The following is a 22,552-nucleotide window of genomic DNA, read 5'->3' on the forward strand; positions in this document are numbered from 1 at the left end:
AGTACTTTCCACTGCTCCCCCAGGGGATGGGTCAAATGCAGAGTACAAATTTCGCACACCTAGGTGTGTGACAGATAGTGGGAATTTAACTTTAACTTCATTTATTGCCTGTCCCTGATGTCCAAAAATGCACAGACCAACAACAACAAAAAATTACTATCAACTGTATTTGTCAGTTTGCATTAAAGGTCATAAATCTAAAAGCTGCTCTTATTTGGTACACAGAGTTTCTCTTTCTATAATTTAGCAAATAGAAATGAAGTAAGTTCTTTTTCAGCTGCAATGAGGAAATCTTTGGAACAGAAATAATTTCAGTGGTTGTCCATAAGATGGCAGTAGCGACCGCTCAATTTTCTGAGCTCACAATTGTGTCACTGATGCAAACATGCTTCAAAAGAAGACTTCCAGACATCTCAAATATTTTCAGGCATTCTCAGGATGCCTGTGGAGACAGAGTTTTCCAATTTTTTATTACACTGAATTTCATCCCAACTTTGTTTGTGCACATGTATTTACTGAAGAAAGCGTTAATGTTTGGGATCCCATATGCTTGAGCCAAATCCTTACTCATTTTGGATCGACAATTTTTTCCTTTTTGTAATGTTTTTACATCAGAAAGGAAAAACAATAATATAAATGATACAATAACCAGCAAAAGGCTCATTTGTAAATAAAAAATCCCATAAAACCATCCTCCAGATCTTTTAGTTTCTCACTGAGATGATTTAAGGAACTTTTATGTAGTATTTATTTAGATGTTATCCCTAATACTAACCAGCTGGGTGGCTCAGTTGGCTGTGTGCTGGACTGGTAAACGCTTCCCCTATAAGGGAAACTATACTGAGGTGTGCAGAAATGGCATGTAAACAGAACGCACATGGAGAATCTCTGCTAAACCAAATGTGGAAATTTATTGACTTTGGCCACCCCTGAGTGGATGTGTCAAAAGCTGAACTATAAGATGTTAACTCTAGCAATTTTTTAAATTCCAGGTATTTAGTCATTTAAATATTCTTTTCAGGTTTAAAAATGTGGTTAAAACAACTTAAAAAACAAACAAAAAAACAACAACCTTGAAACATACTTGAACTGACCTGAACAATAAATAACCACACGTCAGTTATTGTTCAGGTTGTAATCAAACCTGTTACAGAGTTATAGACCTCAAAAAGCTTGACTATGTTGGGATGATTCAACAATTTCATGATTCTCACCTCCCGAAAGAGCTTTTGCAAATTTACCACACAAAACTAAAGAACAGTTGCAGCTTTAATAGGGACGGTCAAAATTCTGATATAAAATATGGCTTAGAATTTATTAGGTCTTGATACAAAGAGCAACTCAGCACAAGCACCTCGCACTAGATGTGAAATACATTGGAGTATCCTTGAGTTAACTATATAACTTATTATGTATTTCAAAAATAGTTGGAAATACCACAACGGAACGGTAAAAAAAAGAAAAAACCTGAACCCAAGCTGAGATTCTGTAGGAAGACAGAAGTATGAACCAGAAAGATTTTAATAGAGGGGGGCAAAAATTGCATACAGTACCTACTGGATAAATATATTAAATATTTTTGCAACCAGGTTAAAAAAAAGAGGAATTCTGCTGTGATCACCAGAGAAAAAAAACTTAGATTTTTTTTCTGTCATTAAAAACAGCTCATATGTTTCTTTACACTAAAGAGTTGCATGGAACATAGCTGACTTTCATTCAGGGTTGAATGGATTGAAGACTGTGTCTGTGACATTTTTTTGCTCCTAAAACACTTTTGAGTAAAAAAATGTCACCTTTAACACAGAGCATCCCTAAAAATGTTTGTGATACACACATTTAAAAACTAAACTTGTTTCTGTTATTGTCGTATGTTTCTATCTCAAAGTAATGTAAAAGAAAATTCAATCAATAGTTTGAAAAACTGCCAAAAATGAAGGATTGAATCTGTCAGGGCTGGAAATGAACCTGTGCTTCGTGTCACTCAGTCATTTCATGACTCATTTTACAGGTAGACATGTTGGAGAAAGCACCAGAACAGAGTAGAGGCAGTGAGACAGAGAAGGACTGCAGAACTTTTTTCAGCTGCTCAGCGTCACCACAGAACCCTGATGGACAGACACAACTGAGGGACAAAAATAACCTTCAGAGGGCAACTACCACCTAAATACAGGGGGGGAGGCATAGAAATGCCATAAATGTAAAAGTCTGAACACATTTGAAAGACTCTTGGTGAGTGAACATCAGCAAGTCTTTTTTTTGGGTGATGTTTCAACCAATTTTTTATATTTCTTAATTTTCCATGGAAGACTTCTTTTTTCTTTGTGAACTTAAGACGCACACCTATTTGCTGTGGTTCGTGGTACAGTTCAAGAGGTGTGTGGCTATTTCAGTGCAACAAGCCATGAATGTGCAGTTGTCCCAGAAAATATAGAAAAGTTAGACTTTTGCTCCACAGGTCTGTCTGATAAGCTCACAGGTTATCCAATTTCAGGAGGAAAAGCACTGATCATGGAAAACGTGGTGATTTTTGACTCACCTGGGAAAGGGAGGGGTTTAAAGGCCGCCAAGGAGTTTTGGGCTGGAGACGTCATATTCTCTGAGGCCAGTCTTGCAGCTGTTGTATTTGACAGGTATGATGATAGTGCTAGATTTATTGGCTCTGTGCTGGAGATTTATTTAAATTGTATGGTATTTCTAATTATTTTTTTGAATAAATGTAGTGACTTTTAAACTTTTATACATGAAAAGAATTGCTTGACGACTGTATTTTTGATTTTAATTAATAATACAATCTTTTCTTTATGTGCAGTCTAGCGGAACGCGTATGCCACAGCTGTTTCCGCAGGCAAGAGAAGCTCCAGAGGTGCGGTCAGTGTAAATTTGCTCATTACTGTGATCGAACCTGCCAGCGTGCTGGCTGGGCTGAACACAAGCAAGAATGCAGCGCCATCAAAGCTTATGGAAAAGTACCAAATGAGAACATTCGGTAAGTGAGAAGGAAAAAAAAACACTGGATTATGAGAGTTTTTACGCTTTTATAGCATATGGTAAGGCTCTCATACAGATTTTTCTTTTAGAATACTTTATTCTGAATTTTTGTGTGTAATGTAAATTATGAAAAAGCAACTTTTTTTTAACTATAAGTCTGCGTAAGTGTCTACTATTATTTGTAAAGAACCATACATCTAAGCAGTTCATTAAGGTGTTTGTCCATAGAGGGCCATGTGTGCATTTCCTTGTTTTCTCTTGTGTGGTCAGGCTGGTGGCCCGGATTCTGTGGCGTCTCGACAAAGATGGGAGCACGGTGTCTGACATGCAGCTGACCACACTGGACGAGCTGGAGGACCACATCACGGACATGCAAGAAGACGAGCTGAAGGAACTCAAAGTGGACATCCACAATTTCCTGGACTTCTGGCCACGGACCAGCAAGCAGCACACAGTCGATGACATCTCACACATATTTGGAGTGGTACGTCAAAAAAACGCACAGTAGCATCCCAGTTCTGTTCTGTTATTCGTTTTGTTCGGAAGTGGAAGCAGCCTTCCTGTACAATCAAAAAGATGGCAAAGTGCCTGTTCTCACCAAACACAACTAAATCCAGGAGAAGAACAAGTACTGCAGTGCTGTAGAGCAATTTTCGTGTTTTTCAATTAAAAATCCAGGCATCTTATTAAAGTCAGAGGATCAATGACATATTTTTGTTACCACATTTTATTCGTTTTTATTGTAAAGCCTAGAAAAAGTCAGAAAAACAGCAATTCACGTACAAGAATTTTATTTGCGACATGAACTGGCTTTGAATGGATAATACAGTACTTACTGATAGTGGTCTCGGTCCAGCACATAAATTAATTGTTAACTAATTCTCTCATTTTGGTATTCTGTGCATTTGGTCTTTTACTGTAAACAGTAAAACTCTCAGCATATGAGTATACAAGAAAAAAGGGAAGACATATTTTAGGAAAACTCCTTAAAAATGTTCAATTTTTTCCTCCAGATCAACTGTAATGGTTTCTCTGTGAGTGACCAGAGGGGCCTGCAGGCAGTAGGAGTGGGTCTTTTTCCAAATTTGTGCCTGGTGAATCATGACTGCTGGCCTAACTGCACCGTAATCCTTAATCATGGCAAGTAAGTGCTGAAACAACAGACAAATGCGATTTTTCATCTCAGTTCTTTAATACGAAAAGTTCTGTGTGGTCTCAAGTGAAAAAAAAGTAATATTTACCAAATTTCAGAGGATTCGGGTGTGTTTGAGTGTACGTCCATTCAAAAAAATAAATTCTGGAACAAGTACATTTGAACAGTTTTAGGTCTGCAATAAACTGTATTTGTTTAGTACTGAGCCCCCCTGGTGCCAGTCGTTAAAAAAAAAGAAAATCAGATAAACCGTGCGCACGGATTAATCGATTGTGCTCGTACTGTTGCGCAATCGTGCGCATGCACACATTGCACATGCTTTGGGTTTGCAGGCAGGGGAAGGTGCTTTGTGACGGTGTGCGCAACGGAGGAGGCTTCTGACCGCAGTCCGTCCGGCTGTTCTGCGTGAGCGAGCTGCCAGACGCAGGAGAACCGTGTCTCCTGGCAGATTCGTATCTCCAAGCAGAGATATGAATAGTACAAATGTTGGAGCATTTGAGAACCCGTGAAAACAATCATGAGAATTTGTGTTACAGTCGGGTCCAGACATAATAAAAGGCTGATGTTATTCCAGCTTAAGTTCATCCACGGCTAAATGTTGTTAGCACGTTTTAACCTAATCCTAACCCTTCTGGGTCAGCTTGGTCAAGTAAAAAACACTGGCCGCACAGATTTACAAAATGAATTCATTCCCATTCATTCAAATGAATGGGAAGGTGTGTCCAAACTTTTGGTCTGTACTGTATATGCAAACATGCACTTTATAATAATCATAAGAATAATAAAAGCCCGTGCAAAAGATCATCTCGCTCTAAGTCGGAGCTTTTTTTACAACGGAACTCCCAATTTCTTCTTGTACGGTCGTACCCTACTTTATCCAGACCGATCACTATCTCACATGTCATTGGACCAACGTACAGCCAATCGAATAGTGTGACGTCATCATTAGTTGCAGGCCGTGTTCAGGGGCCTGAGTAATAAAACTGCATAAAGATGAAGCATCTCTTCAACTCTCAGGGTTTTAGAGGACTACTCAGAGATGAGTAAATGAATCAAAATACCACTTTGGGGCTGTTTTTGTTAGGAATTAACATTGAAATACACTTAAAACCTCAAAAAGGTGATGATATGGGCCCTTCAAAAACACAATTAGTCTGCATAATTCACTGCAACTTCTTCAGAGAACAGTCCAAGTGTGCTTCAAAAGGAGAAAAATACCCTAATGTTAATGTGCTTTAAATAATGTACACCCTTTTTGGGAAAAGATTTTAGCTCTAGTAGAGCACACACTACTTTTTTTTCACTTGGGATGAGTTTCTTTGTGTCTGTGGGCTGCATGCTGTGTAAAGGTTTTCTGGCATAAAAGTGCTTCCTATTTGTCTTTCAGTCAATCGGCTGTGAATACTATGTTTCATTCTCAACGGAGGTGCGTTACCTCAGCCTAAGACTTTTTAAGTGGTTTTGATGAGAGCACCTTTCAGATTAGGCCTTTGAATGCTTCATAAACATTTCACATGCATATAACCCCGTTCATCTTTGGTAGAAACTATTTTACTAGTGTCACCTGCACCTCTGTCTGTTTGATGTGACATGGTTTTTTCACAAGGTCACAAATCACAGCTCAGATCTTCTAACCCTGATTGACGTCATTTAGTGCCGTCAATCACACTGGCAGGAGGTTTTTCTGTGTATCTTCTGTTAAAAAGCAGAGAAAGTTATTTTGTTTGTTTAACTGCTGTCCTGTCAACAAATATGTTTACTTGCCACTAATTTCTTTTTCTACTAGTTGACCTTTAACAGTTCATAATAACACTTCAGTTACTTTTCAAAATAAAATATAATTTTTTTTATTTTTATTTTATCAGAGATCCACAATAGAGGGGTCTGGAATCTGATGTTGCAGACGCATGAGCTGGCCTAATCTGATCTGACAATGTCCCAATAGAAAAGTCAAGATGATCTTTCTGTGGAGAGGGATTCATCTGTTTTTCTAGTATATTTATTTCCCTGTGCATAGTTTATTTCCTAAATGTAATTTTAAAAAAAGAGTGTGTCAATACAGAGACCACACAGCAGAAATGGACACAGGAAGCTGATAAAAGACTGTTATGTTATGAACTTTCAAAATAAAACATAAAATGTAGACATTTGGATGTGTAAAAGTAAATTAAAAGGAGCTACATTTCCAGAAGAAAATGCAGGGTTAAATGCTATATTGCTGAATGAAAAGGAAACTTAAAGGGTAATAATTGGCAAAAATAAATAGATAAATCATAAGTTCACCATAAATAAAGTGAAAACAGCAAAACAACAAAAAATAATTTTTTGTGAAAAATGCCAGTGCCAGATCTCGAACCAGCGAGCTTCTGCACCAAGGATTCCCCAAGTTTTTCAATGGAGGCAAAAATCCTGGAAATCCTGGAATATCTTAAAAAGTTCAAGGATATAAAGGACTAAAAGCCACAGCTGGAAAAAGCTGAAAATTCTAATAGTTGAATGGTTAAAATAGCTGAAAATTTGTAGAAGGAGAAATAAAGAAAAAAAATAAAGAGAAACAGGAAAACAATGCGCTGGATGCTTTACAGCATTCAACCAATAAATAATTACAATTAACTCATAAAATCATTGTCAGATTTATTGAGATGTCATGTGTACCATTGACACACTAATATCCAATATACTTAAACTGGACTGCGCTGGTTTGAACCACCAGACACTTTGAATGAGAGTTCTTATATATTAACCTTAACATGTTCATCTTTTTGCTGCTCAGGATTGAGCTGCGCTCTTTGGGGAAAATTGCTGAAGGAGAAGAGCTCACAGTTGCCTATGTGGACTACATGAATTTGTCAGAGGAGCGGCAGAGGCTTCTGAAAACACAATACTTCTTTGATTGCACATGCGAACACTGCAAGAACAAAATCAAAGACGACATAAAGCTGGGAGGAAGGGAAGTGGACGGTGTAAAGGTTTGTGTCTTTGGTTTCAGTACCACGAGCGAGACGAACCAAACGCTTTTGTGACATTTAGAAGTGTCAGGGGAGATAAAGACAGGTGGGAAATATGAGAAGCAGGGCCACTGCGGCTATTTAAGGGAAAGATATCTCACAAGTGGTTTCAGCTCTCTCTGCATTCCCACATGCTTTTAAGAAAAGAATTTCAGGGGAGAGAAAGAGGAAAAGTAAAGGTTTAAATCAGATAAATCGGAGTACAACTTTAAAATAAAACAAGTTGTGATGTTTGTTCAATTTCTGTTTATTCTGCCTTTAATTTCCTGATATAGAGAGGCTTGACAATCTTAAGCTGTGGATCTGAGGGTGGCAATTTGCTTCTGTTGTGTGTATCATGAACTATTATTAGACTAAATCATGAACTTTAAATAATCAACACAATTACTGACTTTATCCCTGCATTTTAAACATTTTTAACAATCACATAAATTTATCTTGAAGTAAATTTTCTAGAATTCCCTCTTTTTCAGATATAAAAATTATAGTAATTGTGCATTTACTTTCACATACAGTTAGACAATCATGTCATCTTTAATTTCCTTTTTACCTGTATTTTTATTAAAATTATTTTTATTATTATAGTAACTACACTCTAACAACTCCCTAGTTAAAAATAATTCAAGTTGAGTTGTTTTTAACCTAACTCAGAGGTTAAAAAGAGACTCTTTTTTTTCTGGGCTCTTTTACCTCAGGAAAAAACATGAACTGCGTTAAAATAAAACCACTGTTACCCCCCAAAATTAGTATTGTTTCAGAAAAAGACGTCAACCCAAAAATATATCCCGTCATGACTAATCAAAGAATTGTGTTGAAGAAAAAACGCAAGTGTTTTAGTGTTTTAAGAGTGTGCTTAATACAGTAAATTTACATTGAAATATTGTTCTGAAGTAAAAATTATAGTGTTATTTATTAATATTTCACAGTGATCTTGATATTGTATGTTTATTTTTCTTTTTACCCCTTTATTACTTTTGTGTACTGCTTTTATTAATAACGCCAGTGTTTTTCTGATCCAAAAAGCTTTTATATTCAAATTAGCCACAGAGTTTTCTTATGTTCCTCTTACTTTTGACCTTAAACTATTATGTTATTCCAATCTGGAAAACCTTTGTAATTTTAAAATTTGAATTGAAATAATTTTACAAACAAACCTCATCAATTCTATTAAATCATCATTTATATTTACATTATTATATTAAATTTAGGACAATTTTACTGTCAGTTTTATTAACTTTTCAAATGGCATATTCCATAATTTCTTTTAATTTTACAGCCTTCAGAGGAGCAAGTGAAAGAGGCAACAGATTACTGCTATCAGATGCTGGAGAAGATGGACAAAGCTCGATTAAATGGCGACTACCATGAGGTGATGCATCATGTCGTCAGAACCAACTGCAGTAAAATTGTATTTGGAAAATACCTACATATTTGCTGTGTCCTTTTGCCCTTCAGGTAGTAAAAATCTGCAGGGAGTGCATTGAGAAGACAGAACCAGTTTTGGCTGAGACACACATCTACCTGCTTAGGATGTGGAGCACAATGAGCGAAGTGCAAGCTTACCTGCAGTACTTGAATGATGCTGCAGAATACGCCCGAAAAATGGTGGAGGGATACACGTGAGTGCAACTAGTGTGGTGAATTTAGACTGACTAACAGGCAAAACAACTTTGGAGAAACCATAATGGCACCACAAAAAACCTGAGTGAAAATATAAAACCAGTGTTGTATTTGGAATCCAAATACACTCACACTTTGTATTTTTTCACAAAAAAAACCCCAACATCTTTATTCTGATTTTTTTTGTCACACATCAATTGTAAAGTTTATCCTCACAAAATATGCTGCATTTTACAGAAAAAGTCCCACTAAGCTCACATAAACCCCATCTGGTTTGCAGGAAGTTGTATCCCCCAAACAATGCCACTCTCGGTATGGCCGCCATGCGAGCTGGGGTGATTCACTGGCAGGCTGGGGATATAGAAGTTGCACATGGCATGGTTTGCAAGGCTTATGCTATCCTCATGGTCACACATGGTCCAACACACCCCATCACCAAGGACCTTGAGGTAAACATCTAATTTTACATGAGGAATATTACATTTTGTCTGTCTGAATGAATCAACTTGCATACTTTGGATCACAGCTATAGCACTATGGAAAAACCTGAATTTGTTTGTATGTGCAGGCAATGCGTGTGCAGACAGAGATGGAACTGAGGATGTTCAAACAGAACGAGTACGTTTACCACAGCATGAGAGAAGCCGCCCTGAAAAACAAGCCCATGACCATGTTGCATGAACCCAAGTCTGTGGAAGAAGGAATCAAGAATCTCTTCCACCGGAGGAAGTAACTCCTTATGCAGCTAGAGTCCGGAGAGCTTGTGTAATGTGAACACTTGAGCGTTTCTGAGTGTGGAAATGACAGTCTTTACATTTAAGTGACACAGCCATTTTCTGTATCATGTTTTGTAGTTACACTTTTATTAAAAAATAAACTGTCCTGGTAAAGTGTCGTGGTTTTCAGCCCATCTAATTAACCCTAAATTACACCGAACCAGGCCTGCACAATAAATCGCAAATTTATTGTGATCTACGAACAAAATATAATATAAAAAATATCATTATGTACAATAGGTACAAAGGCGTTTTATAACAAAATTGTTGTTTAACCTCTGAAGATAGTAACAGGGCCCCAGTTAAGCAGAATTAGCCACTAATATAACCCAAAATGTGATGTGAAGAGGATAAATACAAGAAATTAAAAATGAGCAAAGTGTAGATTGCAAGTTTTGTAAAAAAAAAAAAAAACGCTCAGAAATGTCTGTAGTTGATTTTATTTTTGACATTTCCACATGACAGATCTTTTGGCAAATGAATACAGCAGAACTGTGAGGAATGTAAAGTGGAGATTCTTCCATGCCCAGAATTGAGCTAATTTTAAGACTGGAGGAATTTTTGATTTTAGTCATTAATGTCATCCAAAACAACCTTTTTTTTGACAGAAACTGCTTCAAGTATGACCCAACTGCAGTTGAACTAAATCCGTTTGTATGTCGTCTTGTAAACAATGTCGCCAAGAGTCATTGTCTGCAAAGAAAACACAAGTACCGGTATATTATACTTTTTAAATTTTATTTCGATTTAGCAATTTTTACTCAAAGTCCATTTGCATTTTTACCGTCACTAAAGTGTTTCCATCCACCAGCTCTGTGACAATGTCCGCTCTTTTCAGACTCATCATAAGCTTTGTGCCCTCCTTCTTCACCACTGTCTTCAAATCAAACAACAGAACTTGATGTTTAAATCTTTTTTTTATCATAAAGCATTGCCATGTTTAATGAGTAAAACATTTTTGCTTACCTTGATTTTCTCTCCAGTGACAGACAGCATCTCAGTTTCTTGCCCAATGGTGAAGCTGTTGATTATGACATGTGATCCTGTGGTGACCGTCACTCTGAAGTTGTCGCCATTTTCCTCCATCTCAGTGATGCTTTTTAAGCCTTTAGTTAGCTGGATGTTCTCATCAGAAATCCCTGTGGCAGAAAACTTTTAGTTAAATGCATAAAAGGCAAAAACCATCACATTTTAATCCCACATGGTAGCTCACCAACAGCTTTCATGAAAGCTTCATAGTTCTCCGAAGATTCGAGCTGGTACTTTCCAGTGAAAGACATAATGGCTGCTGTAGTGAAGGTAGACAAACAGCTGGCAATTGTAGACTTTTATACTCCACGGGGTTAATAATTTATACAATCTGACTGGAATTAGGGCTTCATTGATAAGCTGAGCTCACCATGAAATCAACCACTACAGATAAGAGTCGACAGGAAGCTGGACAACACACAGAGCTAACAGACCAAATTTGGTAATCCAAAGTTCAGAGGAGAAAGCAGTAAATCTGATCATATTTTGATGTGTACAAATAAGGACCTAAACACACGAGTGACCCTTGTGACATTTTTTTTTCTCAGCTTTCTCTTTCCTTATAGCCTATTGTCCATTTGGTTACTGTTTCTTCTTTTAACATTGTTTTTCGATAGTTCTTTCAAATCGTCCCACCGATTGTTTTTTGCTGTTGTTGTTGTTGCTCTTTTTGCCTTTTTTTAAACTACACTATACTGTAGGATAGAAAGGGAAAAGATGATTTGGAATATTTTATCCTGTATAGGTAAATATTGTGTTTGACCTGGATTAGTTAAAGTTTGCATCCAGACATGACCAAGAAAGAAAACGCTTTGCAGGCCTTCATATGAAAGTAAATCATGCTAAAACGCTTGTTACTTTTGTGCTGCAGCTTTCAATTCCATAGAAACGTCAGTAAAATGATGCCAAATTTAAATAAGTTATTTTATTAGGAACAGATCTACTTTGCACTGGTGTAACACTTGATTGAGGTATTATTTTCACTGAAGTTTTCTACCTGCTCTGGATAAACTGCAGCTGTTTGGTGTTGGTCAAAGGTGACTAGATAATCACTCTGAATTTTGCAATAGCAATGTTCTTAGAGTGAAGGTGAGATGACGGCACACACCGCACGAGAGTCTAAAGGAGAAGCAGGAAAAATAATCATCTATTATCTCTGATATGGCTAATGTTAACCTTGTAATTACAGTGAAAAGGAAACAAGTTTAAAGTAAAGCAAGACAGAGTTTGTTATTGTGTCCAAACTTTATTTCAGCATGCAGATTTCTGGATGATCTCTCTGTGTTCATCCCTAGTTTTATACATAAAAAATATCAATCAATGCACCCTATAGAAGCACTCCAAGATCAAAGTTGATGATGGACCAAAAAAAAAATTAAACACGACTATACAGAAGGGCCGATTTGTTGCCACGGGACTGTTGGGAGCAGCTCATTGGTGGATTCGATGAGAAGTGTGGCCGGCCAGATGGAGGAGCCTGAGGAGGATGTCAGCAGGGTCGCTGACCTCCAGCGGGCTGCTTTGGTCGTCTCCGTTCTCCTCCATAAAGCAGGACTGGTCTGTGGTGCAACTCTCTATGATCAGGTTTCCACGAAAAAAACAACAACAAAAAAACAATTTATTGCATCTTTATAAGCTGTTGTTATCACAATTTATGGTTCATAAACCCATTAGATCAAAAGGACAAAGTAAAGTTCAGAATCTTTTCTTTCTCACTCATTTTACTGCCTGTTGTATCTGGTCAGAGATTTAAAAAGACAGTAGACAATAAAATAAAATTTGAATTCAAAAGAAATTAGTAAAAAGGAGAAAGGCACATGCATTTGTTTAACCCATGGACGACTATTGATGCAAATATGTATCAAAACACTTTGGCTCAGAATTTACTATAGCTGAGCAAAATATACATGATTTTTTTTATTCTCAAAATAAATTCAGGCATTGAGGGGTTAATCTTATCCACACATAATTTCTTTTTTCCTCATCAGCATCTATGATGAACAATATTTCACTTTTCTCCAAGCAAGACAAAAACAAAACCATTACGCCTATTGGAATAATATTGTTAGCCATCCCATAAAAGGATAAATATAATATGACACATTTTTATGCTAATCCCTCAACAGTATCCTTAGCTGAATTTTTCGGAATCTTTTAAAGGCTTGGCTTTGAGTTGCGATGTTTGTTGTTCCCATTTGCATCACCCTTTGTTTTGTTTTTTTCATTTTTGATTTAATGTTTGACAGAGAGCATCTCTATTTTCACAAAAAATAAAACTAAATTATTTGCCTAAATTTGAGGGAAAAAAATAAATAGAAGCTTCATTCTGGAGAGTTAAATGTAAAAAAAAAAAAAAAAAAAAATGCAGCATTTCTGGCAGATTTAACTTCAGTTTTGAACACAGAACTCAGACTTCTCAGGCTGTTCCAGTGCTCAAATGTTCAGATTTCTGACCTGCATCACAGCAAAGTCCCGACGTAGCGCAGTGTCCGCCGTCGGATCCACAGGGCCTCCCTCCCGCCTGGCAGGGAGTGAGCAGGTAGTTTTCCTCCACACAGGCAGCAGATTCTGGGGAGCCCAATAGGCAGCCGAAGCCGTCCCCACAGCAGATGCTGGGGCCAAAGCAATGACCCCTGTCTCCTGGGCCGCAAGACATGCACTGAAAAAAACAAAACAAATAATTGCATTTTCTAGAAATCAAGCCCTCAATATGCATTTTACAACAAATAGACATCGAAAAAGTATTGGGAAAAGCTCTTAGTGTATACAAGGACAAATAATCCACATTTACTGGCACAAAAAGAGGGATATCTTTTCTTGCTTTCATATTTTTATCTGTTTTATTTTCAATCTAAGTGAGAAATCTGATAATAATGTGATATATGAAGGCTTAAAGAAGTTTTCTGGTGAGCCAGGACTTCCAAATTCAAGGAAAGGCTGGAAAAACGGAGCTCACCTTACGCAGCGGTGCATCCATGACGGACCTTTTTCCACCAATTGGACAATTTGAGATATAACATGCAGAGCACACGGACATGATGAAAAGTAGGCACACGGATACAGTTGCTCCAGTCATTTCTGCAGGTATTAAAAGAAGAGAAAGGAAGAAAAATAATTTGAATCTTCAAAGATCTTTCCCTTGTGACTTCTGAGGTCCCTGTCTTTATCCTGTGCCACTGATGTGTCTTATATACGTCCAAATCTTCTTTTGAGAGTGACACAGAAAGCCAAAAGCCACTTAAAAACTGTTAATGAATGAGCTCGTTTTAGCTGTGGCCGCCTTTGAGATGAAGCTGACCACTCAGCAGGTCGGGTCAAAGGTTCAGGCAGCAGTCTGACCTCATTTGCTTCCTTCTTTGCAGGGGTTTATTAAAAAAAAAACGATTCATGGAGCGTGACCGTACATGTCAGAGATAGAAGCAAATCAGAAAGGTCAAGAGGGGCAGGTGGAAAGGACATTATTTAAATAATTAGTGGACATGAAGGCAGAACACCTTTTTCTGCTTTTGTTTTAAAAGTTACAAGATGCATTTTAGGGTTTTCTTTTGTCGCGTCAAGACCAAAAATAATTAGAGGTCTGTTTTCAACTCAAGGCATTCTGGGAAACCATATTGACTAAACAAAAAGGAATTTCTGGATAAAAAGAGAAACACAGCAACAACTTGTAATTAATTTTGTGCTTAATTCCTCACATGCATTGACACATGTCCAGGTCTGAGGTTAATTGGGTTTATGAACTAATTAACACAGCTAATGACCAGCCACAGCCTTTTACAAGACAGCTTTACCTCAGCAATGATAAAAGTTCAATTACTGCCGCTGACACTGCCAACTCATCTCAATTAGGCCCCAACTTTTGCACAAAACATAGAAGTCGGATGTGACTTTGGATTTCCGATGCAAAGAAGACCAGGTCTCTCTTGCCTCCTGGTGGTGGAATTGACACGTGTATTAATGCTGTTTTAATCTTAGTGTAGGAAGTACACGGAAATAATCAGATTACCTATAGAAAAGAACACTGCAAAAAAAATTAAAAGGCAGAACCTTTAAATCACTGAAATCTTTTAAATTTAGTGTGATTATCTTAAATTTAAACACTCTTTTAGGCGCAAATAAAGGAAACATGATCATTGAGCTTAAATGTTTTAGTATAGTGAGTTTATTCTCCACCGCTGCACGTGACTTCATGACACAACATCAACACTTTCCTCCTAACGTTCCTCCACAAAGCTCTGCAAATCTTTATTTCATAAAGAAATGCAGATGTCTATCTAGTGTTTCCCTATTTTTCAGCAGGAAGGCACTTGGCTTGTTGACTTCCTCCCTCCCTCCCTTCCTTCCTTCTCTCCGAAGGTACTCATCTGAAAAATGAGAACAAAGTGATTGTTCCTGTTCTCTTTCTTAAGTCACTTCAAATGCTATCCGTGGATGGGCGGCTCATTGTCAGGAGAGCTGCAGTGCAAGCAGGAGGAAGAGAACAGAAGTTCAGGTACAGCAGCAGCAGCAGCAGCACTTCAGCCACAGCATCACAGAAAACTCACTCTGCTGGTAAGTTACGCTCTGGCTATGCTACAACCTCTCTAGACACACACTCGATGAGCATTGAGTGGCACACGAGGAGGGGCTTTGATTTTTAAGGATTGTTTGGAATGCACAATGGGGCTCAAACGCAGGGGGCTCTGGGGGGTGAGTGGGGGTGGACAAAGAGTGGGGCACTTCAAAAAGCAGAATTATTATATTAATAACATCAGCTTAATTAGAAAGCAAATACTGAAAAAAAAATGCACAAAAAAACATTTATTTATTTTCTTTTGTGGTTTGCTACATAATTACATCCCAATGTTTTTAATATTAGGCAGCTATTGTTTTTTTTATGTATCAGGAGACTTTTTATGTTCCGGCCCTTCTATTGAAATGTGTTTTAGGCATAAAGTTGTAAAAAAAACTGATCCAAAAATTGTCCTTTTAAAGTGTTGTTTGATTTAAGCAGCAAGTAATGGAGTAACAAAAGTCACACCATGGATCAGCCAATCAAAATAAAATGTGCATTTTTCTTTGAGAACTTTTTTTTTCAAAGTGTACACAATCCTTTACTTATTTGCTGTAATTTTGTGTTGAAGAAGATGAATATTTCAAGCAAAGAAAAAAAATGACAGCTTTGAATTTTAGAAATCCTTTTCACCCTTCTGGAGTTACTGACCTTATTTTGACAAACAAAAAGACCTGCAACCTGCAGCTAAAACAGCACGCGCTTGCTGCTGCAATGAGTACAGCTGTGAACTAAATACAGAATGGGAGGAAAATGTAAAGAAAGTTACTAAAAGCTATTCTGAACGTCATGCAGAAGTAAGAAAGTTCCCCTTTGATTATTAGCATCTTCTAATCTGTGACCGCATTTGCAGTTTACTAATGATCCATCGTTTCAGTGCATGCTGATCATCCTGATTGAAAGGTTAGCCCTGCCATTGAAGAGGAAAAGAGGAACCTCCACCACTGTACATGAAAAAAGATGAAGAGAACAGAGAAAAAGCAGACAAGGAAGCGAAATGTGTGCAGGAGGTAGAGGTGAACATTTCACATAGAACTTCCTACTTTCAGGAAAGGAGCAGATTTGTGAGAAAGGAAGAAGTGAAAAGTTTCAGGTTGGGTTCTGAGAGGTGTCGATGTCTGTCTGTACCTGCTTACCACTTTTCTTTAGAATTTTGCAAATAGCTAAAACCAAAGGGTCAGCGGATGAGAGACCCTCTGTTGATCTCGACAGAGATCAACAGAGGGTTGTGAGATTGTGATGAGGCAGAGATTGTGATGAGGCAGAACAGTGCAAGGTGATGCACTCAGAATGCAGAGCAGCAAAATCTGTATTCGATTTCAGAGCACAATTAGTGTGTCAAAACACAAAAGTGTTTGAAATGTAACAAACAAAGCCAAAAAAAAGAAAACTACATTGCAGCTTTTTTTTAAGAGACGTCAACAACAGAAATAGCCATAGTCATGTAGTTCAGACTCTTAGTCTCTATCTTAGTTACCTGTAAAATTAGGTCAACAGAGTAAACAAACATATCGAAGTCCAAAATTCAAAATCTATCATCGATCATCATCAATTTTAGATTTTTAGATTTTACATTAAATGGTGACATTTTAGGTGAATCTGCAATAAAATCCTGTCCTTTTTATGACATAAAAGTCACAAGACAAAAACCTCCTATCCGCATTGACTGGAATATTTGAAATATTTTTCTTGTTTCCTGGGAAAAAGTTTTTTTTTCCAGAAAGATGGTTTAGTATTTTGGACATATGTGGCAGGAGAAATGACTTCAGTAGAACAGGTCTATGCAACTTAACCTTAGTGTTACTTTGGAATAAATTTCTTTTTTTAACGACCAATTTCATCTCTAAAATAACGTCCTATTCCTTTAGCAGCACTTGGCTCAAAAATGTTTCCAAAAAAAAAGATTTAACTGACACTCTTCTGTGTTGTAAGAATTTATGCCTTCAAAATAAAAGCGGTGGAGTGCTGATTTTTGAATTAGCCTTGTAGGCACTTGCTTGTGCAAACCACACACATTTTGGGGGTTTTAATAGGAACTTATTCTACAAGTGCTAATTACGCTTCACTCTTTCTTGTGCAGACAGAAAATGGAAAGTGATGCTGCGAGCTCCTCTTCAGGAGGAAGTCCTCCCCCCAGACATGAGCTGAGACAAGCAGTTTCTCAGCACAGTTTCTATCTAAACACGAGCCCACTTTATTTCAAACCCCCCAGATTCCCCCCACCCAGTTACCACAGCGTATCGCTCACTGGAGAGCCCTACAGCGCTTTCAGTCCACCTGCTTTCTATCCCATGTTTGGTTCTGGTTACACACAAAAAGAGGAACCTCAAAAACGGAAAATAACTTCTCCCACTGTGGACTCCCAGGAGCATGAATCTTCTGACAAAGAGGCAGAAGAGGCAGAAGATAGCAGCAAAAGGAAGACAGTGGGCCTCCCCCACATGGGTGTCACTTTAGCACCACATTTGATGTCCTCCACACCTTCGAAACCCATCCCTGGGATGATTGACCTCAGCCGACTGCAGCTTCATCACAGGTTACCAGGTGTTAATGTACCTGTGCAGGTGAAGCAAGAGCCTCTTAGCCCTTCACTTGCTTGGCATCCTTCTCCTCTGCTTCTCCGGCCCCCTTACTACTCAGCGCTCTCCCACAACCTTCTCCCATATCCCTACTTCATGCCCGGGCCTTTCATGCACCTCCCCTCTGCCGCTTTCTACGCTAAAGAGGAGCTCCGTTCCAATCAGGTCACTGGGGAGAGAGCTCCCCGAAATGAAATGAGCAGCACAGAGAAGCTGGGCCTCAGTGTCCACGTGGATGACAGCTACTACGTGGACGTCGGTGGGGATCAGAAGCGGTGGAAGTGTCGGATGTGCGAGAAGTCTTACACCTCTAAGTACAACCTGGTTACACATATCTTGGGTCACAATGGCATCAAGCCACATGGGTGTCATCTCTGTGGAAAGCTGTTCAAGCAGCTGAGCCACCTGCACACACACCTGCTCACACATCAGGGCATGAGGCCCCACAAGTGTCAGGTGTGCCACAAAGCCTTTACCCAGACCAGCCACCTGAAGAGACACATGATGCAACACAGTGATGTGAAGCCGTACAGGTAAAACCTTCGTGCCTCTTAACTGACTTTATCCTTCCAGATGTTTTTTTCAAACATCCTCCTCTTTGTGCCTCCAGCTGCAGCGTTTGTGGAAGAGGCTTTGCATATCCCAGCGAGCTTCGTGCACATGAGCTGAAGCATGAAAAAGGGCAGGAGAATGTGTGCGTGGAGTGTGGACTGGACTTCCCCACGCTGGCCCAGCTGAAGAGGCACCTCACCGTGCATCGTGGTCCCACTTTGTACAGGTAAACACCACATTTTTTCTGTTTTTTAAAATTACAGACACAATACTTAGTTTTTCTTTAGCAAGTTAGCATTCTAAACTTACATGTTTTCAAATTTTAAAAAGGAGCCAAAGAAAAATAATTTTTCTGCTTTTTCTTCTAGTCTTCCTCTCTTACAGTTTTGGATATCACAAATTAGACAGCAATAAAAGCAAAAAGTATAAAAGAGAGCTCAATTTACAGCATATTTCCTGAAGAGTTAAAAAGGAAGTTATAAATTTATTTTAATTTGATTGCAAAATGAGTGTTTTTTGTTTTTCCTGCAGGTGCACTGAGTGCCAAAAGACTTTCCAGTATCCGAGTCAGCTTCAGAACCACATGATGAAACACAAAGACATCAGACCTTACATCTGCAGTGAGTGTGGAATGGAGTTCATCCAGTCACACCACCTCAAACAGCACACTCTCACTCACAAGGTAAATTTAAACAAAGACAAAAAAAACATGCCTGCACGCTTTAAAAAAAATTTTTATAATAAAGATTTAGCAAACAGAAGACATTACTTTTCCAATCAGGGAGTGAAGGAGCACAAGTGTCGCATCTGCGGTCGGGAGTTCACCCTGCTGGCCAACATGAAGCGCCACGTCCTGATCCATACCAACATACGGGCCTACCAGTGCCACATGTGCTTCAAGAGTTTTGTCCAAAAGCAAACTCTCAAGGCTCACATGATCGTGCACTCGGACATCAAGCCTTACAAGTGCAAGGTCGGTCGAAATGCTGTTTATTGGTCTTGCAGTGGAAGGAGAAAGATGTTGAAAATCACAGGGTTTTGCATTCTGCAGATTATATTTGTGCAGTGATGCTCTCGAGCAAGTCTTAATTATCACTAATCTTTTCTTGGTTGCCATAACAACAAAAGAGTGACATTTGTTTAGGCTTTGATTGCATCAGTTTTTCGTTAAGAAAGCTTATGTTTTGACCTTGCTGCAAGGACTAAGACGATGACCAGATAGCAAAGAGGCTTATGGGAGTGGGAGCCTCCTTGTCCATAGGAAGGATATCGCAGCACAAACTGCCTCTCTAACAATGGCCCCCCGAGTCTCCCCAGAGAACAAAACCCGCAAATAGATTTCATCTCGCTTTCTCTGCTGCTAGAGGGAGCTTCCTGTTTTCTCACGGTCCTCTCGGACAGTTTACAGTCCCTCTCTCCTCCTGGAGGAAAGGACCACCCTAATAAAAAAGAATGCAGAGGAAGGACAGCGCAGGAGTTGCCCTTCCCTGTTCTCCTCCTAGCCCAGTCTCAGAGTTGCTTCCTCTCTCTTTTTGTCTTCTGTTATTCTTGTGTGCATGTGTGAGACAGGGGGGGAAGACAAAGAGGAAAAGATGAAAACAAGGAAAGAGGGAGGGGAAAAAGGGTGTGTGGACATCCGAATGCCTGCACATTCATTTGAAATTACGTGTAGGTCTGTTGTGCTGCATTCTGAGAAAAAGCAGATCTGGCAGAAAAAAGAAAATCACCACAACATAAATCTCTTGTTTCACTCGTGGCTCCGTGTTTGCAGACCTTTTGAAAGGACTTTAAGGACCCTCTTCAATGATTTGGTGTTTTTAACATGTTCTTGTGGCATTTTTCTCATAATGGAGTGCTGACATACATAATATCTACGCAAAAATGTCGTTCCACAAATCTTGTAGCTGTGATTTAAGTGCTTCAATCAGTAAGTCTTAAGCTCCCTGCTCCGCTCCATTCCAATGCATCATCTTGCAGACAAATAAATCCATGTACATCTTTATTTTTCTCATCCAAGCTAGCATCCTGCTCATAACTGCACGGCTGGATTGCTCCAAACTAGTGGAAGAGTGTAAATAAAGGGATGATGGGAAATCAGGGCAGGCTTACGCTTTTACAGGTGATCAAAAGATGATCAGAGTAGGACTTTAGAATGAAGTAAAAATTGTGTTTTCTTTTCAGCTTTGTGGCAAAGAATTTAACAGAATGCACAACCTGATGGGCCACATGCACCTTCACTCAGACAGCAAGCCCTTCAAGTGTCTGTACTGTCCCAGCAAGTTCACTCTGAAGGGAAACCTCACCAGACACATGAAGGTCAAACATGGGGTCATGGACAGAGGGTTGGATGAGAGATGTAAGGATGCAAATGTCAGAAATGAGGGGTTGGCTCAATAGACTACAATTCTGAGAACATTTTTTTTCTGTCTTCAGTGTTTCAGCAGAGAGGAGGTCTGTGCCTCTCCGGTTCAATGGGGCTCCTCTCTCACTTCAGCCAAGAGGAGCCCTTTGACCTCTCGCAGAAGCCCGGCCTCCGCCTCTCCCAGTCTGATGGTGAGAGTGTCCCTGGAAGCTCTTGCCAGGAGGAGGAGGATGAGGAGAGTTTGTACAGAAGAAGTCAGTACAGCCCTGAGGTGGACCAGCAGGAGCCTGCAAGTCAGGAGCAGTACGTCTCTGAGCTGGAGGAGAAACAACACGAATGTCCAGATGAACTGAGGTCGATGCAGGAGCAAGAAAAGTCTGAGAAAAGTTTAAGAGATGAGAAAATAGAGGAAGAGAGAAAAGTAGATGTAGAATCCACTGGTAGCCAGGTGGAACTGGTGCCACCAGCTGAGCTGTGTGATCCTAATGTGGACGGAGAAAAGCAAAAACAAAACAGCAAAACAGCTCGTGTACTAAGATGTGTGTCCATTTCAGAAGATTCTAAGCAAGATCAGGCAGAGCAAAGGAAACTGCAGGCAGAAGATGTTGATTCAGATTGCGAGTAGACCACTTCTTGACGCAAGTGAAGTTAAAAGAATGGGAGAAGTTTAGATGAACCCATAAGAACCCACGCTGTCATCAGTGTGACAGAAAAATATCAGAAATTCATTCTGTGGTCCACTTAGTTTGTGGTAAAATACACATCATTTTGGTCTAGGTACTTATGGGTTAAGTCACAGAAAAAGAGTTTATTGAGATTGTTTTAAAACAAGAAAATAAAGGTGATGTTTCAGTACATACAGGTCAAAATTTTTGAAAAAACATTTTTAAAAAGTTTGTGTAGCACCAGGATATTCTATAAAACAAATTGCTGTGAAACATTTTACTTTTAAAACGTGTCATGCACTGATAAAAATGCCAAATTGTGATTATTATGCAGTATTTTGTAAATATTAGTCAAAAATGTATTTAAAGCTTTAGATATTTTTGTACTTTCTTTTACAGTGTTGACGCAAATGTGTTTTAACTTCCTTTAATCTTTGATTCTAAAAAATGAAAAAGTATTATTAATCAGGTGATTGATTGCACGTGATTTTGAGGTGACTTCCTTTATCATTATTTTGTGAGAGTTGAAAACTGTGAACATTTAATTTACAAAATAACAAAAAAGTCTTTAACAAATAAACTGTGATTTTTGGTGTTTTACTTCAGAAGTATAAATCGATGTTGTTTTGTTTATTTTTTAAAGGATAAAGTGTGTCTTTTCTTGTATGGCTACATATTGATTATAATTCTTTTTAACAAAAATAAAAGCTTGAACCTGCAGAGAGCCTCCTGTTCGTGTCTTCCAAACAACAATAATGCCTTTAAAAGATGAATAAAAGCCAAGTTTCCAGCCGTCCTCCGACTTAAAAGATGTTTGCTGTAAGTTTCAGAGAGGTTGCATTTCTCCCTGTGCTTCTCTTTCAAAGCAGAGGAAGAGGAAGAGAAAACACCTCTCCTCGTCTCTCTTTTAGCTGGCCATCAAACACGAGCAACACACACAGTGGGTGTCCCAGACAAAAGATGTGTGTGTGGCTCCCAGTGAAGCTTACAGAAAATGAAAGCATGAAAAAAATCAGTTTTTAAGGGATAGCTGCTAAATCACATGTTAAGCTAGAGGTAAAAACAGTAAAAAAAAAAAAAACATCGACTATGTTAAAAATAACTTCATAGCAAGCATTGTTACTGGAACTTTGTTGTGCCAGTTCAGGTAAACACTGTCATTTTTGTATGATGAAATGCAGAACAGGAGCTTCTCTTTTTCTACCAGCCACGACCACCGTGTCCCAAAGGCCGAAACTGCAAACAGTTTGAGGAAGTTCTCACATCCTCCT

General features: G+C 38.7%; 4 protein-coding genes across 5 annotated transcripts; 2 read left to right on the plus strand and 2 right to left on the minus strand.

Annotated features, from left to right (window-relative positions):
* The first annotated feature begins 2,211 nt into the window (after positions 1 to 2,211).
* smyd1b (SET and MYND domain containing 1b) lies at positions 2,212 to 9,659 on the plus strand. 2 transcript variants are annotated; one of them, XM_004072212.4, is made up of 10 exons: positions 2,212 to 2,630; positions 2,810 to 2,986; positions 3,259 to 3,472; positions 4,002 to 4,132; positions 5,529 to 5,567; positions 6,915 to 7,110; positions 8,426 to 8,518; positions 8,605 to 8,768; positions 9,050 to 9,218; positions 9,338 to 9,659. In XM_004072212.4, the coding sequence occupies exons 1-10, from the start codon at positions 2,509 to 2,511 to the stop codon at positions 9,500 to 9,502; spliced, it is 1,470 nt and encodes a 489-aa protein (XP_004072260.1). In that variant the 5' UTR covers positions 2,212 to 2,508; the 3' UTR covers positions 9,503 to 9,659. The 2 variants fall into 2 exon arrangements, with proteins under 2 accessions (XP_004072260.1, XP_004072259.1); XM_004072211.4 differs by lacking the exon at positions 5,529 to 5,567.
* Positions 9,660 to 9,969: 310 nt separating this feature from the next.
* Positions 9,970 to 10,908, minus strand: LOC101160985 (fatty acid-binding protein, liver-type). The gene is made up of 4 exons (XM_004072210.4): positions 10,759 to 10,908; positions 10,512 to 10,684; positions 10,330 to 10,422; positions 9,970 to 10,238 (listed from the first exon to the last, which is right to left on the minus strand). Exons 1-4 carry the CDS (start codon positions 10,823 to 10,825, stop codon positions 10,188 to 10,190), a joined length of 384 nt encoding a protein of 127 aa, XP_004072258.1. The 5' UTR covers positions 10,826 to 10,908; the 3' UTR covers positions 9,970 to 10,187.
* An 898-nt stretch (positions 10,909 to 11,806) lies between these two features.
* Positions 11,807 to 13,735, minus strand: oxt (oxytocin). Its single transcript, NM_001278830.1, has 3 exons — positions 13,531 to 13,735; positions 13,029 to 13,233; positions 11,807 to 12,148 (listed from the first exon to the last, which is right to left on the minus strand). Exons 1-3 carry the CDS (start codon positions 13,648 to 13,650, stop codon positions 12,006 to 12,008), a joined length of 468 nt encoding a protein of 155 aa, NP_001265759.1. The 5' UTR covers positions 13,651 to 13,735; the 3' UTR covers positions 11,807 to 12,005.
* A 1,196-nt stretch (positions 13,736 to 14,931) lies between these two features.
* znf366 (zinc finger protein 366) lies at positions 14,932 to 22,001 on the plus strand. The gene is made up of 7 exons (XM_011478953.4): positions 14,932 to 15,122; positions 17,204 to 18,235; positions 18,313 to 18,480; positions 18,786 to 18,936; positions 19,036 to 19,227; positions 20,436 to 20,610; positions 20,688 to 22,001. Exons 2-7 carry the CDS (start codon positions 17,211 to 17,213, stop codon positions 21,239 to 21,241), a joined length of 2,265 nt encoding a protein of 754 aa, XP_011477255.1. The 5' UTR covers positions 14,932 to 15,122; positions 17,204 to 17,210; the 3' UTR covers positions 21,242 to 22,001.
* The last annotated feature ends 551 nt before the right edge of the window (positions 22,002 to 22,552 follow it).

This window comes from Oryzias latipes, chromosome 9 (genome assembly GCF_053564925.1).
Source record: "Oryzias latipes strain Hd-rR chromosome 9, Olatipes_Hd-rR_3.1".
NCBI lineage: Eukaryota > Metazoa > Chordata > Actinopteri > Beloniformes > Adrianichthyidae > Oryzias > Oryzias latipes.

Coding starts and splice junctions, on each gene's coding strand:
- smyd1b (XM_004072212.4), top strand. CDS start 2,509: ATGGAAAACGTGGTGATTTTTGACTCACCTGGGAAAGGGAGGGGTTTA. Junction 2,631..2,809: donor GCAGCTGTTGTATTTGACAG/GTATGATGATAG, acceptor CTTTATGTGCAG/TCTAGCGGAACGCGTATGCC. Junction 2,987..3,258: donor GTACCAAATGAGAACATTCG/GTAAGTGAGAAG, acceptor TTGTGTGGTCAG/GCTGGTGGCCCGGATTCTGT.
- LOC101160985 (XM_004072210.4), bottom strand. CDS start 10,825: ATGTCTTTCACTGGAAAGTACCAGCTCGAATCTTCGGAGAACTATGAA. Junction 10,423..10,511: donor TCACTGGAGAGAAAATCAAG/GTAAGCAAAAAT, acceptor TTTGATTTGAAG/ACAGTGGTGAAGAAGGAGGG. Junction 10,239..10,329: donor ATGGAAACACTTTAGTGACG/GTAAAAATGCAA, acceptor TTTTCTTTGCAG/ACAATGACTCTTGGCGACAT.
- oxt (NM_001278830.1), bottom strand. CDS start 13,650: ATGACTGGAGCAACTGTATCCGTGTGCCTACTTTTCATCATGTCCGTG. Junction 13,234..13,530: donor TGGATGCACCGCTGCGTAAG/GTGAGCTCCGTT, acceptor TGTTTTTTTCAG/TGCATGTCTTGCGGCCCAGG. Junction 12,149..13,028: donor GGGACTTTGCTGTGATGCAG/GTCAGAAATCTG, acceptor ACCTGATCATAG/AGAGTTGCACCACAGACCAG.
- znf366 (XM_011478953.4), top strand. CDS start 17,211: ATGGAAAGTGATGCTGCGAGCTCCTCTTCAGGAGGAAGTCCTCCCCCC. Junction 19,228..20,435: donor TCAAGCCTTACAAGTGCAAG/GTCGGTCGAAAT, acceptor TTTTCTTTTCAG/CTTTGTGGCAAAGAATTTAA. Junction 20,611..20,687: donor CAGAGGGTTGGATGAGAGAT/GTAAGGATGCAA, acceptor TTCTGTCTTCAG/TGTTTCAGCAGAGAGGAGGT.